This window comes from Engraulis encrasicolus, chromosome 17 (assembly GCF_034702125.1).
Source record: "Engraulis encrasicolus isolate BLACKSEA-1 chromosome 17, IST_EnEncr_1.0, whole genome shotgun sequence".
In the NCBI taxonomy this organism is placed as follows: Eukaryota; Metazoa; Chordata; class Actinopteri; order Clupeiformes; family Engraulidae; genus Engraulis; species Engraulis encrasicolus.
The window spans coordinates 5,772,850-5,787,849 of NC_085873.1; the positions used below are offsets into that span (position 1 = coordinate 5,772,850).

General features: G+C 44.2%; 1 protein-coding gene across 4 annotated transcripts in view; it reads right to left on the minus strand.

Annotated features, from left to right (window-relative positions):
* ablim1b (actin binding LIM protein 1b) overlaps positions 1 to 15,000 on the minus strand; it is a 185,243-nt gene that overhangs the window by 84,146 nt on the left and 86,097 nt on the right. For all 4 annotated transcript variants that reach the window (XM_063221635.1, XM_063221638.1, XM_063221637.1 and 1 more), the window contains exon 2: positions 13,393 to 13,527. In XM_063221635.1, the coding sequence (XP_063077705.1) occupies positions 13,393 to 13,527 (135 nt within the window). The remainder of the gene's footprint in view (positions 1 to 13,392; positions 13,528 to 15,000) is intronic.

The following is a 15,000-nucleotide window of genomic DNA, read 5'->3' on the forward strand; positions in this document are numbered from 1 at the left end:
TCAGTTGACTTAAAGCATCATTGGTTCATCATCATTCCCTGCTTTCCTCAATTTCCCTCTCTTAATCTTCCAATGGTTTCCACGTCATCTCTCTCCTCTCCTCATCCTTCCATATTTTACTCACTCTCCCCCTCACTCTCTTTACAGACTGCTCTATTGGCTGTTTTCATTTTTCCATATTTTTCTCATCTTTTCAGCCTTCCATCTTCTGCTCAACCCCTCCTCATGCTTCTATCTTCTCCTCCTCCTCCATCTGTTCATCCTCCCCTTTTTCCTTACTCCTCCTTCTCTTCCTATCCTGCTTCTTATGCTCTCCCTATTTTCGCCCCATACCACTGTCTTCGTTCATTCCTCTTTTTTGATTGAATAATGAGAAACTGAAGCGGCAGAATCAGGCACAGTCCGACTCGGAGAAAGCGGCACACAAAACCACACAAATACCAAAGATTCGGAAATGGAGGATCTTTCGCAACAAGAGCTAAAGAAGATGAGCCAACAGTACTTTTCTCCTCCACCTTCTGCTTTCCTCTCCTCCCTCTCCTGTCTCTTGTCATGCCTATCCTCGTGTGTGCTAGCTCTCTCCATCCTCCTTACATCTTTTCTTTTTAACCCATATCCTCTATCCTTGTTTCTGACTTTCTCCTCTTTCCCTTACACCCTACTTACATCTCTCTCTCTCTCTCTCTCTCTCTCTCTCTCTCTCTCTCTCTCTCTCTCTCTCTCTCTCTCTCTCTCTCTCTCTCTCTCTCTCTCTCTCTCTCTCTCTCTCTCTCTCTCTCTCTCTCTCTCTCCACCTGCATCGGATCTAGCTAGCTGTGCACAGTTGTTTTCATCTGCACACCACTCTGTGCTTGATTAAGTCTGCCTGGTGCAATAGCTCACTGGGAGAACTTCAAAGGGAAAATCCCTCCGCAGACTCGCTCAAATTCGCACATAGGGGACTGGGACTATGGTATTACAATACAGATGACCTCAAGTATAGTCTATAAAACAAACTCAGGTATCCCATATTAAAAGTCAGTGGTCAGTGTCTGAACACCGGAATATTATTATAATATCTCCCGTGCACATGTGTTTTTCCTCCTTTTATTCAGGTCAATGAACAGAGAGGCTATCTTAAAGGAATGTGCACATTGTTCTGTGTCATTGTTCTGTGACACTATTATTCTTTTTTGTCCCTATGTATTGCATGCAATGTCATCTACAGCAGTGGTTCCCAACCTTTTTCTTCAGGGACGGACCCATATTTTTACCATTGTAAGCTTTGGTGACCCAACTGCCGAGGAGTCACATGATACTCTGTTTCCTACGTAACCTCATTTTAGTTATCATTTTATTCTACAATTTGTCTTCGGTCAAATAGACAACTGTTAAATGTAGCACTTACATTTTGTTGCTTCTATGCATTTGTTTAAATGCTTTGTCATTTATTCAACATGGGATATATATGGTATCAAAATTAAGCTTTCACACCACCCGAGGCCTCTGGGCTAGATTCTTTGGAGACCCTTCCCCTGTAATGTAATTTTGCGCTACATAGATGGCTAAAAGAACAATTAAAACACGACTTACTTCAGTCGTGAAGCACACACTGAGACTTTACAAGACCCCTTCATCTATTAAGCCTTAAACCCATTATGGGCTGTTGTACATTGACTGTATCACCTATAATTAGCTCTGCAGACATGTCTCCTATGAGATCATCTACTGTAATGAAGTCATTCCCAAACTAGGGGTCAGGACCCCCAGGGGGGATGCTGACAGACTAGAAGGAAATGCTTGGATTAAATCCATCTATGATTAAACTGTGAAAAACACCAACATTAACTTGTACGTATAGCTGTAATTATACTTCTACTGTGCTAAATTTAAAATGAGAAATTAGCAATATTAGTGGGACAAAAAATGTTTGGCATTTGGAATACAAGGAGTTGGGGAGGTCGCAAAAATATTGTTTGGTCTAGCTGGGTACTACTGTGATCTAAGACACAGGAAGTGAAGTCGGAGACCATTTGTCCTCAGATGACACCTCCTTGTCCTCTGACTCCTCTCACACTATTGAGGGAGAGAGAACCTCATGGATGGATCCATAAAGGTACTCTGTGAATTTTTGTTGTTGTTTATTTCCAGAATTCATGTTATCCATTCACCAATGGTACCTTTTTCATGAATACTTAAGACCACCATCAAATTCTTTATTCATGGTTAAGTATTCATTATGACTGTAAAAACTGCACCTTTCATACATGAAAAGGGGGATCTTCTCCATGGTTGGTGCACCATTTTGAATGTCCAGAAATAGCCATTTTTAGCTGCAAAAATGACTGTACTTGGGCCATACTAGAAAATATTAGCTTATTACTTAGTAAACTTTCATGAAAATATCAAATGTGGGATTAGGCAGCCCAGTTTCAATGAGCAGGATAGTTGCAGTACCTTTTTTGACCATTTCCTGCACAGTGTACTTGTTGTTCTGTTTATTTCCTGTGCACTTTGTATCTCCTAGTGATGTTGGCTAAGATTATGTCCTCATTTGAAAGTCGCTTTGATTATAATGTTATATAATCATATTTGACCAAGTTTGTGTTTGCACTTTAAATAAAAAACTAATATGAATTATATTCAAAAATGTTTATACCCAAGGTAGATTTGGTTGCAGGTACAACTTGTACCATACATGTTTATTCACAGTTCACTTAACTCTATTTTTATGGAGAACTTCCAGATGTATGCGGATTATATATTATATACAGTATGAGTTCGGTAGTTGAATTTGAAAGTTATGGCAGACTTTCTGTAAGGATCTGGACCTTTAAGAGATAAACCACATATTTAACCTTCGCGTGAATTCAAGGTCGAGTTGGCCACTGTTGTTAGCCATATTGCCCTTTGGCCTAGTTTCCTGTTTGAGATTCCGTGTTCCATGTTCCGTGGTTCCGTGTTCCGTGTTCTCATCTACAAGCGGCATGGTGACAGAGGTCAGGTCTCCAACGGCCTGAGACGGAGGGCCATAAAAACGATGGCCAAGTGGATGATTGTTGGCCGTTGGCGTGACAACTTGTTGACACAACCTTGACCAGAATGGGGCACACATATACACACACACACACGTACATGCGTATGGCTGGGTGTGAATTATGGTATGTAGCCTATGAGAGGCATTTTGAATGACTAAATGATATGACGTGTATGGGACTGTGTGTGTGTGTGTGTGTGTGTGTGTGTGTGTGTGTGTGTGTGTGTGTGTGTGTGTGTGTGTGTGTGTGTGTGTGTGTGTGTGTGTGTGTGTGTGTGTGTGTGTGTGTGTGTGTGTGTGTGTGTGTGTTTCTATCTAAAGGGAGCAGTTGTTTTCTTGGCAACTGTTGGAGGATAATAGGAATTGGGGACTGTGTGTGTGTGTGTGTGTGTGTGTGTGTGTGTGTGTGTGTGTGTGTGTGTGTGTGTGTGTGTGTGTGTGTGTGTGTGTGTGTGTGTGTGTGTGTGTGTGTGTGTGTGTGTGTGTACATGCGACTGCGAGTTTAAGAGATACTATGCTTGTGTGTGTATGTGTGTGCGCACGTGTGTGTGTGTGTGTGGACTAGCATGTGTGTGTGGGCTGCGAAGCGTGAATGTCACAGTGAGTGTGACAGCTGACAGGAGGGGCCACTCAGCTATTTTTGCACTGGGAACGCTGGGAGAGATTATCCTGCTGGACCTTTGACTGAGCACGCCAACCACTAAAGACTCACAACTTGCACACACACACTTACAATACTCTGTACAATGCACCCACACACAAGCGCACGCATGCACACACACACACACACGCACGCACACACACACACACACACACACACACACACACACACACACACACACACACACACACACACACACACACACACCCACATACACACACACACACACACACACACACACACACACACACACACACACACACACACACACACACACACATGGCTGCTCACCTTCATGCACACACGCACACACACACAAACTTGTTTTATCTCCCTCCATCCCCTCCACACACAGCAGACACACACACAAACAAACAGGCAGGGAAACAAATATAGCTACTATATATGGTGACAGCACATTCTCTGTCCGTCAGTCATCTCCTCTTTTATCATCATGCATCACGACGACGCCTCCTCAGTCATCGCTCCACACTCACACACACACAGACACACACACACAAACACACACACACAGACACACACACACACACACACACACACACACACACACACACACACACACACACACACACACACACACACACACACACACACACACACACACACACACACACACACACACGTCATCCGTCATCCTAGACAAAATACCCCACGCTGTGACATCATGGCGGACTAACTAAAAGCTGCTCTTAGACTCGACAGGAAGTCACCTTATATCAACTTCCTGTTTAGAGAGAGAGAGAAAGAGAGAGAGAGAGAGAGAGAGAGAGAGAGAGAGAGAGAGAGAGAGAGAGAGAGAGAGAGAGAGAGAGAGAGAGAGAGAGAGAGAGAGAGAGACAAGAATCCTGATTCCTGATCACAGTGGCTGATTTCTTTTAGTCTGGAGATAAGTCAGTCTTTTCCGCCAACCAGTTTCCTACAATTCACTCACAAGCTCATTCACCCGTGTGTGTGTGTGTATGTGTGTGCGTGCGTGCGTGCATGTGCGCGCGCGCGTGTGTGTGCGTGCGTGTGTGTGTATTTGTGTGAGTGTGCGTGTGTGTGTGTGTGTGTGTGTGTGTGTGTGTGTGTGTGTGTGTGTGTGTGTGTGTGTGTGTGTGTGTGTGTGTGTGTGTGTGTGTGTGTGTGTATGTATGTGCATGTGTGTGTGTAGTTGTGTGTGGGTCTTTGAGGACAATCTCTAGGTGACCTTTGACCCTGGTGTAGGGGGCTGCCACCTCTAGTTAGCGTAATGCCACAGCTGCTGAGTGACAATGAGTACTGGCCCAGTGCCAAAGTGGACACACACACACACACACACACACACACACACACACACACACACACACACACACACACACACACACACACACACACACACACACACACACACACACACACACACACACACACACACACACACACACACACACACACACAATCATGCTTGCATTCGCGCACGTGTGCACACCGACACACACACGGACACACACACACTGACACACACGCACACACGCACGCACACACACACACACTACGACACACTGTGAAATCATGCAGGCACACTAACTGAAGGTAAATCCATCAGAAGTGTACCATATAGATATAAGGCCAGTTATGAATGATTCATGGGTTTTACGTAATCCCCATACACACACTACATACATAAAAGAGATGATTTAGCAAATCACTGCACACACACTTGCACACAAAGAAACACACACACTCATACACACACAAACTGACCCCCTTCTCGACACACACATGTGCGCGCGCACACACATACACACGCACACATGCACACACACACACGCACGCACGCACGCACGCACGCACGCACACACACACACACACACGCAACCACACACACAAAAACGCATGCACGCACACACGCATGCACGTACGCACACACACACACACACACACACACACACACACACACACACACACATACACACACACTTCATACACACAAAGCATTTTCCGATAGACTGCAATGTAATGCAAATTAATGGAGTGGCACTTGCCCACTGCTCCCACTCCCACCACCACCCCACCACCACCACCAACCCAGAATCGGCCCAGCCTCGGCACCCCAGCCCTCAGTCATCCTCGCTGGGTTGCCTGGGCTGGCTGTGGCCCCTCCCTCCCTCCCTGCCGATGGGGAATCAGGCAGAGCTATTTACAGCCACCCCTCCCTCCCCTTCCCTCCCCTCACACGCTTTCACCACTCCTGAAGACTGGAGCTAAGAATAGCATCAGAGCAGAACGGAGCAGTCTCACTCACTGACTGACAGAGCACTCAGCGACGGAGAGAGAGAGAGAGAGAGAGGGGGGGGGGGAGCGGGAGCAGAGACAAGTTGAGGAGTCAGAAGAGAAGAAAGAGAATTCATCAGATAAAGAAGAAGCGAGAAAGAGAAATTGAGAGAGAGAGAGAGAGAGAGAGAGAGAGAGAGAGAGAGAGAGAGAGAGAGAGAGAGAGAGAGAGAGAGAGAGAGAGAGAGAGAAGGGGGGGGGGACTTGGGCACGCAGGCTGAGAGAATAAAGCTAAGAGGAATGAGTACTAATGTAACCTCCTCTTTCTCCTGCAGCAATGAATATGCTTCTTAGGTAGTCCACTAAAATCAAACAAACAATCAAAAATCCATACAATATTGCCACTTGTTTTCGTTGTGCCGACCTGATGTGACCCATACACACAAGCACACAGTCAACACTAAGTAAGCACAGAGCTCCTGACCCCAGGAAGCCGGGCCAGACGCAGTAGTACATCAGTAGAAACCTACAGTACGTAACCTATTCCCGGCAGCAAGGTTTGGTGTTTACACCTTTACGTAAGCGCTGGAATCCTGCTTTCCAAGAAAGGCCTACTCTACTCTACTCCCTCACTCCCGTCTTCCGTCCCGGCTTTGTCTCTCTCTCTCTCTCTCTCCCTCTCTCCCTCTCTCTCCCTCATTCCCTCTCCCCCTCTCTCTCCCTCTCTCTCCCTCTCTCTCTCTCTCTCTCTCTCTCTCTCTCTCTCTCTCTCTCTCTCTCTCTCTCTCTCTCTCTCTCTCTCTCTCTCGGCTTATTGGCTCGCTTTGGTAACAAAGGCCACTGGCCCACTTACTCTACAGTCGCACTGCAACAGCACTACGCTTCACACTCACCTCACATTAGAGGCTAACGCATTAGGGCTGTTGTGTAGCTCAAAGAGAGAGACAGAGAGGGGGGGAGAGTGTGCAGTCTGAACTCCTCACAATAGTTTGTGCATGTGAACTGTGCGTGTGAACTAAGCAGATGAACGTGTGTGTGTGTGTGTGTGTGTGTGTGTGTGTGTGTGTGTGTGTGTGTGTGTGTGTGTGTGTGTGTGTGTGTGTGTGTGTGTGTGTGTGTGTGTGTGTGTGCGCGTGCGCATGTGCATGTGCATGTGCGTGTGTGCATAATCTGCACTTTAGTGTTTGTTTGTCTCTCCGTGTGTGTTTGTCTATTAATAGCCTAAGTCCAAACGCTTTGAAAAGTATTAATAACAACAATAGCAAGAGGCTTTCTTGGCTAATTGAGCCTTGAAAGGAATTCTTTGAATGCTTGTTGAGTGTAATCGAAGATGTTACACATACTATGAACCTCACAAGACTACCTCAGGAAGAACTATATCGGACGAAATACTGTGTGTAGTGATTTGTTGTTATCCAAATAATATTACACGCTTTTTATTTTTAAAATAATCTTTAATATGTTACAAGCTCACTTTCTCTGTTTTACTTTTTATAAAGCGTTTCGCACACACACAAAAGTCTTTACACATTCATTTAAAAAAACCTTGCACACTCATTGCAAACTGTAGTGAAAGTTTTTGTAACGTGCAACTGCAACATGCAACTATTAACTAATGATCCTATACTACCGGACTTTAGTAGGACTTTTTAAAGTCTTGCATTTCTTCAAAAGGCCCACTAGTTCGACCTGCCACTTTCCTTATTCCTCTTAATGTGGCGCTCTATAATATGGCCCCTCTAAGTTTCTCCAACAACACACACACTCAACCTTTGTAGTTCGCTTGCTAAGCCCTGAGGTACATTTCTGGAAAGCGTAGTTGTTAGCAGTTAGCAATTTCGGTAGTTGCCAATGGGAAATTGCATTGCAACCAATAAAGTAGCTAACATAGTTAGCAACTACGCTTTCCAGAAATGCACCCCTGGTTTGCATACCAACCTAATTGGTTGACAATGCGATGAGAGAGCTTCTTTCATTCCCTGTGGTTTGGTTTGTTCTCTGTGTGTGTGTGTGTGTGTGTGTGTGTGTGTGTGTGTGTGTGTGTGTGTGTGTGTGTGTGTGTGTGTGTGTGTGTGTGTGTGTGTGTGTGTGTGTGTGTGTGTGTGTGTGTGTGTGTGTGTGTGTGTGTGTGTGTGTGTGTGTGTTTGGAGGGCGGGGTCGTTGGTGTCCTGACAGACAGGTTCAGTGATCTAGAGCAAGGAGAGCAAGGGGTGGATGAAGAGGACAGAGGTGGTCAGCAGTAATCTGGACCACGCGATCAGCTTACTTGGCGTGAAGTGGATTTGGGCATGACTGACTAGCGAAACGCGCTAAGGAAATGACTGACTAGCATAATGCGGTAAGGAAATGACTGACTAGCTTAACTCGCTAAGAAAATGCCCTCCTTGTCTGAGTCATGATTAAATTTGTGGGCAAATTGTTGCTGATTAAGACCTGAGCTTACACACACACACACACACACACACACACACACACACACACACACACACACAGTTTGATTATTTTATTTGGGAGGACCAATAATTATTGAGAAACAATACAGCGCCCCAAACAATATTAAAGTAGCAATAATGTGTCTTCTACATAAATGCAAAAGTCATACTGGCCTGAAGCCTATTCAGGGATACAAGTGGCATCTCCTCCTCCAAATATGCAGACTGCCTATAACTGCAGATATTGAACAATACTTGGCTATCTGTTTTGCTTTCTTCTTATTTAGTCCAGCTATTTGCAAACCTCTGACACACAATTTATGAACATGTCCAAGGCTACCATAGATAAGTACCACCATGGATGTTTTGTAGCCACTTACTGTCAATGCATGAATTACTGGTTGATACTTAACACATTTTTCAGCAAAGCACAGGTCCATATATGCATCAAAGCAGCATCCTATTTCCACAACTGTGATGGTTTTTAGAGTCACACACAGTCACACACACACACACACACACACACACACACACACACACACACACACACACACACACACACACACACACACACACACACACACACACACACACACACACACACACACACCTCCCCCTGCCGCCATGTGTTCTGTGGTTTTCTGAGCTAAAGAAAGAAATTGACAGTCCTCTGCCTTGCTGCTACTCTGCACTTTGTTCTCATCGAAGTAGACTTCATCATACACAAAGAGCTACATTTCTTATTTTTCTTCATTTTTTTTCCTAAATGAGACAAAGGGAATTTCAATACAGTCATCCCATCCAGAGGAACTGCACCTTCACCCCTGCATGCACTAGAATATGAAGAGAGTACAGAGAAGACTGCAGAGCAGGAGACAAAAGAGGGAGAAAGAAGAAACTAAGAAGTAAGAAATGTAGCTCTGGCATCGCAAAGGATTGAAGTCCTCTGTCACACACTGGGCCTGTTACCAGTATTCCCTCACTTCTTACAGAGGAGAGAGAGGGAGGGGAAAGTAAAGCTAAGGAATTAAGCGATATATCTGGCATTGAGTTCTTGACCTGATCCCTGTCGTTGTTTATGATATTTTACTGTATGATGATGTTCTTATTTTATTTATTCATGATGTGTTTGTTTTTATCTTTAGTTATTTTATAACCATATTTATGGTCATTTCAACCTTTTATTGACCACTGCACCTTATGTCTGTCCTGTGGTATATGCTGTTGCTGCCTATATGTGCTTATGACTTGCTGCACACCTAATCGCCCCTTCTGGGGACAATAGTTGAAAAAAAGTTGAAAAGTTGAAGTTGAAGTTGAAGTTGGCGTTACCCTCTCTCTCACTGGGCCTGTCACCAGTACTCCTTCACTTCTTCAAGCTCTTCAGGTAATGGTTACATGGATGAGTATATATTTAAATGCTGACATTTTATGTGGATAAAAATAAAAACTCAACTGTGACAGGTGCATTTTAGCCCACGAAATGGGATATTTTTAAAACCGAGTAAACAAGAGGCCAAAACTTGATGCATTTTCGTGTTAATAAAGATTATGCAGAAGAGAGACTTCGTGTTGATGGTCAATTCAGAGACAGGCTTTGATCTTTCAATGACGTGAGAGACATTCAGCAGTTAAACAAAAATCTCAGAACTATCCACAGTAAATGTATGCCCAATATCATGTATACGCTGCCACAAAATGATGACACGTTAAGGTAAGACCATACTGCTAACTGGCATCTATTGCCCTAGCACAGGTGCAGGCCAGCCAGTGAGCTGGTTAGCCCAGATGGGTCTCTGTCTACAGCGCTGGCTGGCCATGATGTCTCTATGTAGTCTGTGTCATTCGTTCTGGAACATGCAGCTTCTCCTTGTTTACTGTCTCAGACCGGGAAGCTCTGTGAACCTCTGTGCCTGCCTCTCTCTGTCGGTCACTCTCTGTCTGTCTGTCTCTCTCTCTCTCTCTCTCTCTCTCTCTCTCTCTCTCTCTCTCTCTCTCTCTGTCTGTCTCTGTGTCTCTCTCTGTTTTTCTCTGTTGCCATGGTAAATGAACACAAGCGCAGCAGTGGTTTGCTTATTTACAGGAGAGGAAACTGTTGTTTCTTCTGCCACTTCTCTCTCATTCTTTTCTTCATTCGCTCATGCCATGGTGTCTAATTTTATGGTGATTTCTGCAGTGCCAAGGGTCTTTATTTTCTTTTTTTCACGAGTCTAGAAGTCTGAGGCCAGGACATATCCTGTCTGGAAAGCCCTGATGCCACGCGACAGAAATGAGTGACGAGTACGTTGGCATAGAGGGATAAGGCAATAGGCTCTCTGGGTCACCTGGCAACAGAAGGCATCTCTCCACATGAAGCACTGTCACTGTTTCTTCTTCAGCAACACACAAACAACAAACAACAATAAAGACTACAAAACAACAACAATAAAATGCATACCCTAATGCCAAGATGACTAAAAACCTCCTCATGTTCATTTTTACTCATTGCCCCATCATCTCTGAAACAAAAGGCTTTTAATGCTGGAGTTCCTTAACTTGAAGGAGAGCGCATGGCATAGTATTAGTCTTGGATTGAAGCTGCCCTAATGGACTTACTTCAAGTGCACCCCTTTACCTAGAAACAAGACTACCATAGCACAAAAACCTAGAAAATCAAAGTCCAGCCTAAACAATAGCCAGAAGTAGCCTGGCACTCAGCTTCAAGCTCCAAAAAAGTCATCCAGTTGCTTACAACTGAACTGCTTTGCCTAAAGGCCCGTTCACGTCTCAATAACTGTTACTATAAGGGACATGCTTGCTGTAGACGTGCAGCCCGAAAAAGCTGTGGGCTGTCTATCTGCAGCTGGCGCCTGCCTGGCACACAAGGACACAGGAATGGGTCGGACTCAGGAGTGGCAGACGTACCCTCAGAGGAGCGGAGCGGGTGAAAGCAAAGTTACTACCATAATAATGACTGTATTTGTATAGCACAATTTCATACAAGGCATGCAGCTCAAAGTGCTCAACAAATAGATAAATAACAATGTTAACGATAAGTAAACAATGTTATGATAAGTACATAGATAATGAATAAATAAATGTAAAGAAAAATGAAATGAAGGAGTTGAAGGAAGAGATAAGTAGAAATTAAAAAGGGTTACTATGGTTACAAACACACACACACACACACATACACACACAAACACACACACACACACACACACACACACACACACACACACACACACACACACACACACACACACACACACACACACACACACACACACACACACACACACACACACACACACACACACACACACCAAGTGTGGCTGCCCTGTTGACAGACATACCCTCAGAGAAGCGGGTGAAAGCAAGGTTACTACAACAACTGACAAGACGACGAGACAGGAGGACGCCTCAACCCAAACAAATGCATAAAAAATATATAATGAAATAAAGACAAGGAACGCAGCTTATCAACATGTCGCCTGAGCCATGATGAAATCTCGAGCAAAAATAACAAAATGTAAATAAAATTAAGTCAAAGGACACAATTTATTCACTGTCTGGCTCAGTCTAGACTAACAGAAAAGAGGACTTGCCAACAAATTGCACAATTAATAGCCAGCCAACAGTGACCAGTGTTGTCTACATAGAAGCACAAAACAGAGGTCCAGAACATTCTCAGACTAATGAAAAAGACTTTTGTTAATATATCTGGCATGATATATATGTTTTCTTCTACAGCAGTCTCTAGGATATGGTGTGTGTGTGTGTGTGTGTGTGTGTGTGTGTGTGTGTGTGTGTGTGTGTGTGTGTGTGTGTGTGTGTGTGTGTGTGTGTGTGTGTGTGTGTGTGTGTGTGTGTGTGTGTGTGTGTGTGTGTGTGTGTGTGTGTGTGTGTGTGTGTGTGTGTGTGTGTGTGTGTGTGTGTGTGTGTGTGTGTCTGTGTGTCTGTGTGTGCATGTCCGAATGAAATCATTCAGGAGAACAGAACGGTAAGAGGAATGCTACATTTACACAATGTAAGGTTTCCTTCACAAAAAAAAGAGGTCAATGGAGTATTCTTCATCTCAGGACAGCCTGAATTACTTTGATATTAAAATCGAAGGCAGAAATCAACATTGTAGTATCCAAATATGATGTTGCTGAAACTATGTATAGCCTACTTTGATTGGTGAGATGCTATGTCAGCCTTACATTAAGTCAACTAGCCACATAAAGTAATGCCAAAACGCAACTCCAACCATAATCCGGGTAACACGGCTTGTAAGCACCACTCAGCTCGACACAACACGGCATGGCATAGCCGGGTTGTATGTGGAAAAAAGGCTTAAGTATAAGTGTTGAATTACAGTAACACTGCAACATTAGGCATGTACCTCTACAAATTGACAAATGTGATGCATTTACCTCAGCCACACATCACTCATGACCTAAAAAAAATTAACCATCACCCTTAACTAAAGGACACCCTTAACTGAAAGCCAAATGCCACTAAGTGTACAACTTGCCAAAATAACAGGTCAGAAGAGGACTATTGGTACATATTCAAGACAGTACAGTACGAAGTCTGTTGTCAACCCACAACTCGAAATAAAAGCAGAATAACACTACTGACATGCACAACTACACATCCAGTTCAGCCACCAATAAAGGCAGTTATTTTCTTTCTCTCTGTGCTTGTCTTGTTCGTGGCCTACATGGCATGAGTTCCTTTCTCATGGCAAAAGAGAACATCCTGGGAAATATGCCAAAAAAAGAAGTCCCAGGTAAGCAGTTTATGTAGAACTTCAGAGTTACTAAACCATATACAGTACAATCAGTTGTACTGATGCACACCTGAAGCCCTCCAAACCTTGGTGCATACACACACACACACACGCACATGCACACGCACATGCACACACACACACACACACACACACACACACACACACACACACACACACACACACACACACACACACACACACCAATCTACACGCTCTACAAAGTCATTGTGGCTGCGGAGGATATTGTTCCTGTAATGATTGGTCTTACCTTTGCAAGTGAAGCACTTGATGTGGAAGTGCTTGGCCTGCACGCGCAGCACCTCCCCCTTGCATGGCTCCCCGCACTTGTAGCACCGGATGACGGGCTTCTCTGGGGGGTGGTGGGGTTCCTGAGCATGGGCCACTGGACGGTGACAGAGAGAAAAAGACAGAGAAAAATATATATTATAAACTAGCACATACACATGCATACATACAATATGTTTAATAATCGTTAAATAATTTCTTTTGACCATACGCTACTGGACGCAGATATATATATATATATATATATATAATATATATATATAGAGAGAGAGAGAGAGAGAGAGAGAGAGAGAGAGAGAGAGAGAGAGAGAGACACAGAGAGAGAGAGAGAGAGAGAGAGAGAGAAGAGAGAGAGAGAGAGAGAGAGAGAGAGAGAGAGAGAGAGAGAGAGAGAGAGAGAGAGAGAGAGAGAGAGAGAGTATTTGTTTATTTAGCCTACTATTTTGTTGTACTGTACAGTATGTCGGCTTTGGCAACACTGCTCTTGAATTTAAGAACTGAACTGAACTGAAAGAACTGAGTGAGGAGTAGGGACAGAGCGAGAAAGACAGAGAAAACCACAAAAGAGGGTGGTGACAGGAGAGAGAGAGAGAGAGAGAGAGAGAGAGAGAGAGAGAGAGAGAGAGAGAGAGACAGACAGACAGACAGACAGACAGACAGACAGAAAAGGGGGAGAGAGTTAGGAAGAAAAAGAGACAGAGAGAGAGAGAGAGAGAGAGAGAGAGAGAGAGAGAGAGAGAGAGAGAGAGAGAGAGAGAGAGAGATGTTTATCATGTCACCATGATTATCAGTTTCACATTTAGCATCCTTTCAGCGTGAGATTCATGAACATTGGCGAAGAGAGATGGAAGGAAGAGAGAACAGAACAGAACAGAGAGAATTTCAGATTGAGAAATGATTAACGTTTGTTTGTATCAGATCATAACACTATCATATCATATCATAACACTGTTTCACATTTAGCACCCGTGTGAGTGAGAGTGGGAGAGACAGGGAGGTAATGACAGACAGACAGAAAGAGAGAGAAGAAGGGGGAGATAGCGAATGAGATTTATGATCTCATTCATCACATCCGTGTTGTCAGTTAACATCGAAAACATGTTACAACCAAAGCAATAAAACATTCAGCCTGTGAGAAAGTGGGAGAGTGACAGACAGATAGGCAGACAGGCAGGCAGACAGACAGACAGGTATACATGGTAGGCAGGCAGGCAGCAGAGGGGTAGACAAGCAAACAGACAGACAGACAGACAGACAGACAGACAAGACAGACAGACAGAAAGGCACAGCAAACGTTGGTAAACCATGTGATTCAAACTGTGCTCCGCGGTCTCTGTGTTGGCCTGCCAGGCCCTAAGCACTTAGATGCCAAGTGGTTACTTGTGTTGCCCGTTGCCTAGCTACGTACAACATCCTGCCACTCCCATAGGCAGTAAAAGAGAACGAGTCAATTGCCAGTAGCCAGCAGACCTTGGCGTTTGTTGCCCTGTCTTTTATATCACTCTGTATAACTGTCAACAGTATTACAATGTGTATGTGCGTGTGTGTGCGTGTGTGTGTGTGTGTGTGT